The sequence below is a fragment of the Psammomys obesus genome, unplaced genomic scaffold (assembly GCF_907164565.1).
Source record: "Psammomys obesus unplaced genomic scaffold, mPsaObe1.curated_primary_1811, whole genome shotgun sequence".
In the NCBI taxonomy this organism is placed as follows: Eukaryota; Metazoa; Chordata; class Mammalia; order Rodentia; family Muridae; genus Psammomys; species Psammomys obesus.
This window is the reverse complement of record NW_026590341.1, coordinates 1027690-1032471: the sequence shown is the minus strand read 5'-3', so window position 1 is coordinate 1032471 and position 4782 is coordinate 1027690. Positions and strand designations below refer to the sequence as shown.

The following is a 4782-nucleotide window of genomic DNA, read 5'->3' as shown; positions in this document are numbered from 1 at the left end:
CAGAAGCACCTGGGAGCCCAGGCCCCAGCCTAGGACTTTGTCAGGGGAATGGGACATCACTGTGTTTCCCAGACAGCCACAGGAACTCGGGATATAACTGAGAAAGGAGCTGTGAACTTAGAGATGGGGCCTTAGGTGGAGGCAATGCTCTCTTGCCTCAGCTGATCTTGGTTTCCAGAGATTGCTTGGCATCCAGCTCAGGCAGAATGGGCCGGGTGGAGTGTCTGCAGAGTCTCTCGCCAAACCTGAGCTGGGGTACTACCTGCCCTTGCCCCTAGTCCTCAGTACTATCCTGCAGGCCGCCATATCATGTGCACCCCAGGAGAAGAGCCAGGAATTGCATCTGTGCTAAAGAGGATACTCTGTTGATGGCCTTTGCCGGTCTGTCCCCAGCCACACGGTGAATCTCCTGGGGAACTTGCCCCTAAAATGTTTGGATGTCCTTCTCGCCCTGGAGCTACATGAAGGATCCTTAGAGTTTATGGGAGTTAATATGGATGTGATCAGTGCCCTCCTCGCCTTCCTGGAGAAGCGTCTGCACCAGGTAGGCAGGAACCTGTTATGTGGTCTCAACCAGGGACTCTGGCCCCAGTTGTGGCTACTGTTTCTGCACTACTGGTACTGCCAAGTAGAGCTCATCTTGATGTTATAACTTGGAGAATTCCTCTGATTGCTCCATGGCCCAGACAGAGCGTAGCCACTAAGTCAGGCCCTCTCAGAAGCTTGTGGCTACACCTCCTGTTGCTGATTACCAAAGAAACGCAAGCTTCTCGTGGTCTAGTTTTCTGTGGTTGAGCTAAGTGGTTCTTGGAAGCTCTCATTACTGCTCGTGACCCTCAGCTCCTAATGTTCCTATACACGGGCAGCCATAGATGATAGCATCAGTTGTCCTCTTCATTTTTTTTTTCCCTTTCTGCTTTGGTTTTTCAAGACAGGGCTTCTCTGGGTAGCCCTGGCTGTCCCGGAACTCCCTCTGTAGACCAGCCTGGCCTTGAACTCACAGAGATGAAAAGTGTGAGCTGATATCACCACCACCCCAGGCTGTCCCTCTGCATCTTAAGGAGACATAACCAAAGGTTATCTGACTCCCCTGACTATTCATGGGACATCCAGAGAGATGGTGATCTAGCCTATCCTTGTGGAGCTCCCACAGATGAAAGCATAGACTGAGATTCATTAGATCTCTGAGCAGCCATGTTGGGCCGAGAGTGCTCAGTACCTATGAGCTGGGTGAGGAGCTCTGCCTGCCTGCCTCTATTGCTGTGGCTGCTGGTGTTGGGCTCCAGGAAGATCACGGAAAGGTGGGCAAGGGATAGGTACACTGCTTGGTTATCCATTAGGCACTCTGAGTAGGGATTCTGTTATTTGCTTCTGCCGTTTCCTGAGGGAGGGTAGTGTGTACCTGTGGTGTGCACACAGCTTCAAATACTTTTTGTTTTGCTCATGACCCTGGTTTATAGTTTTAAAGAAGCGAGTTGTTTGACCCAAGTCACAAAGCTTTTTCAGTCGGGGCTGGAAAGATGGCTCAGAGGTTAAGAGCACTTCTAGAGGACTCTGGTTCAATTTCTAGCACCCACCCACATGGCAGTTCACAACTGGCTGCAACTCCAGTTCAAGGGATCCAACACCCGGATGTATGGATGGATGTACGTCTAGATGTACAGACATATATGCAAGCAACACATATAAAATACAAAGGAGTAAACAAAAACTTTCAGTCACTTCCAGAACCTTGTCCTGTTTCCATCACTTTTCTTTTCTGTTTAAGAGCTTCATTGACACAAGGATGCCCCTAAACTTCTGATCTTCCTGCCTCCCAAATACTGGCATTATAGTAGGCTTGTGCCACCATGATTGGTTTAGTGTTTCCATATCTTTTTAAGCTACTAAACACCCACCACTACCTTTGTGCAACATGGCCTCGTTACAAGAGTCTGTTGTCAGAGCCATTTGCTCAAGTGTGCACTGTGCCCCCATCTTATGTGGGGAGCATGTCACAGTGACAGAAGCCCTTTTGCAGACCCACAGGCTGAAGGAGTGTGTGGCACCTGTGCTGAGTGTGCTGACGGAATGTGCCCGAATACATCGTCCTGCCAGGAAGTTCCTGAAGGCCCAGGTACTTGGAAAAGGAGATGGAGCTGGGGGCATGGGCTGGATCCTTTTTACAGGCCCCTGGCTTCTCTGAGCCAACGCTTAGAGTCAGCTGCCTCCCCAGGTCCTGCCCCCTCTGAGGGATGTGAGGACTCGGCCTGAGGTGGGGGACCTGCTTCGAAACAAGCTTGTCCGCCTCATGACACACCTTGATACAGACGTGAAGAGGGTAGCTGCCGAGTTCCTCTTTGTCTTATGCTCTGAGAGTGGTGAGTTGGGGGAGCCCAAGCCCCAGGCCTCCCTGCCTCAGCCATATTCACACACTGACCTCTGCCCTGGTCTCCAGTGCCCCGATTCATCAAGTACACAGGCTACGGGAATGCTGCTGGCCTCCTGGCTGCCAGGGGTCTCATGGCAGGTGGCCGGCCTGAGGGCCAGTACTCAGAGGATGAGGACACCGACACAGAGGAGTACAGAGAAGCTAAGGCCAGGTATGTGCCTCTACTATACACTTGGGTTCCCTCACGTCCCTCAGCCCCAACCAGAACCACTAGTACATAGGACAGGATGAGGACTAGGTAAGACCTGAAAACAGGCACTTGTGTTCTGATGACAAGTGTGTCCTGAATGTACTGAGGCCCAGCGAGTGAGCTCTCTGAGAACCAGGAGGTCCTAGGCAAGAGTTGTCTGGCTGATGTTCCAGGGGGATCTCCCTTCTGAAGTCCCACCACCACCAAAACTAAGAAGGTGGGTCCTTGCTAACCCAGCCCTAAGCTTGAAGACGGAGACTCCCTGCCCCATGCAGCCCCACCTCTCCTGTGGTATCACTAACCCATTTCCCATGCACTGTTCCTGGGAGGTAGCATCAACCCTGTGACTGGAAGGGTGGAGGAGAAGCCACCCAATCCTATGGAAGGCATGACAGAGGAGCAGAAGGAACATGAGGCCATGAAGCTGGTGAACATGTTTGATAAGCTCTCCAGGTATGTGCTGGGAGGAACGCCAGTAGCTAGAAGACATGGGAATGATTCTCTTTCGTGAGCCCAAGGAGACTGGCTTAGAGGAGGTCAAGTGAGGCTGCATTGAGCATCTGAGTAACTTGCCCTGGAGGTAACCCTCCAGAAATGAAAGAGGATACAGTCAGCACTGGAGCCCTGTTTCTAGATGATGAAAATGAGGACAAGAACATAAAGGTCTGCCTAACACCTCAAAGCTAATTAGGTGGTGGTTAGGCTCTGGGCCCGGTTAATAGTATACGTGGTTCAAGTAGCAGCCAGGATAAGCAAGAGCCCCTGCCCTGCACACTAGGTCCCCTCCCCAACCACACTGTGCTTTCCCTGCAGGCACAAAGTCATCCAACCCATGGGGATGAGTCCCCGGGGTCACCTCACTTCTCTGCAAGATGCGATGTGCGAGACCATGGAGGGGCAGCTCTCCTCAGACCCCGACTCAGACCCTGACTGAAGATGGCAGCGGCTTTGCTCCCCTTCAGAACTGGTGCTGCTTCCAGACATGTCCTTGGGGTGCTGCCGAGAGAAGCCACACTCCTCTCCTGCTGGGGAGGCCTTTCTCTTTACTCCCCTCGCTATCCATGATTTGCCTTTGGTCCAGTTTCTCATGTTTAGGACTGTGGTAGTCTTGTCCTCTAAAGACTAGGAACCCACCTTTAATTTTCACAAGTGAAGTTGTTTCTTTGATGTTTCCCAAGCATATGCTGTAGCTCCAGCCATGGGCAGAGCTGCCTTGGCACATAAATGAACATGCATGTACAAGGGGACTGAGCAGGGTACACACTGTGAAAGCATGTCTGGGCTGTCACTGCCAGCTTAGAGCCCGTATGCGGAGCATATGCTGTGTTTCAAACATATTAGAATCTGTTGGAATTGTTTAATTATGTCAAAAATACACCACGAATCATGGTTCCTGCTTCTGGCCCCACTGAGCACAGGGACAGTGGCTTCTTCTAAATTCTTCTTGGTCCTGGCTCCACCACCCACTGCAGTATCCACATACCCAAGCCTGACTGGTTGTGACATCTAATCCACTCACAGCCACTGGTGTCATAATTACAAGAAGGCAAAAGTTGGAAGACAAGGTAAACCTGAGCTCTCTGAGGCACAGAATAAAGAGTTTGGGACAAGACTGTATCTGAAGTAGCTGGGTGAAAGGATATTAAATAGAAATAAGAACTAATTTCATTATTTTTAGAATTCAAGATTTCCTAGATCACCACACATCTGCTCTCATTGAAGAACAAGGATAGAAGACCCCAATCACTGGAATCCCATTGGGTCTGCCTCTCAGCCCCAGTCAGAATGGGTGTAGTAACAGGTCTGTCCATCTGGGAAACAGCCTAACCTGTACCCATCTGGGTAGGAGCCAAGGAGGGAGCAGCCTATGCTTAGTCATAACTACACATAGGACAGAAAGCTAGGAGACCCTGTGGGGCTTCCTGGAGTAATGCCTACCATTGTTTTTAGCGTCGTTACTGGAAGAAGCCTGGGTGGAGTGGTGGGAAGCGGCTTAGGGAGGGCTGGGCAGATGAGATTCTAAAAGATGTGGGGATTCCTGAGGGACCTTGGAAAAGAGGGGCCTGAGTTAACACAGGGGAAAGATGGGCTCAGTCATTCAAGAGGAAGACACCCACATAACCAAAAATATGTCAGCGCTTACTGTCCCAAACAGACAAAA

At 50.8% G+C, this 4782-nt stretch overlaps 1 protein-coding gene across 4 annotated transcripts in view; it reads left to right on the top strand.

Annotated features, from left to right (window-relative positions):
• Positions 1 to 4238, top strand: part of Ric8a (RIC8 guanine nucleotide exchange factor A) — a 6905-nt gene extending 2667 nt beyond the window's left edge. For 3 of the 4 annotated variants that reach the window (XM_055606846.1, XM_055606845.1, XM_055606844.1), the window contains 6 exons: positions 394 to 544; positions 2021 to 2116; positions 2204 to 2360; positions 2438 to 2582; positions 2955 to 3074; positions 3435 to 4238. In XM_055606846.1, the coding sequence (XP_055462821.1) occupies positions 394 to 544; positions 2021 to 2116; positions 2204 to 2360; positions 2438 to 2582; positions 2955 to 3074; positions 3435 to 3555 (790 nt within the window). In that variant the 3' untranslated portion in view covers positions 3556 to 4238. The remainder of the gene's footprint in view (positions 1 to 393; positions 545 to 2020; positions 2117 to 2203; positions 2361 to 2437; positions 2583 to 2954; positions 3075 to 3434) is intronic. The other variant, XM_055606847.1, reaches the window with a different exon arrangement.
• Positions 4239 to 4782: the final 544 nt, after the last annotated feature.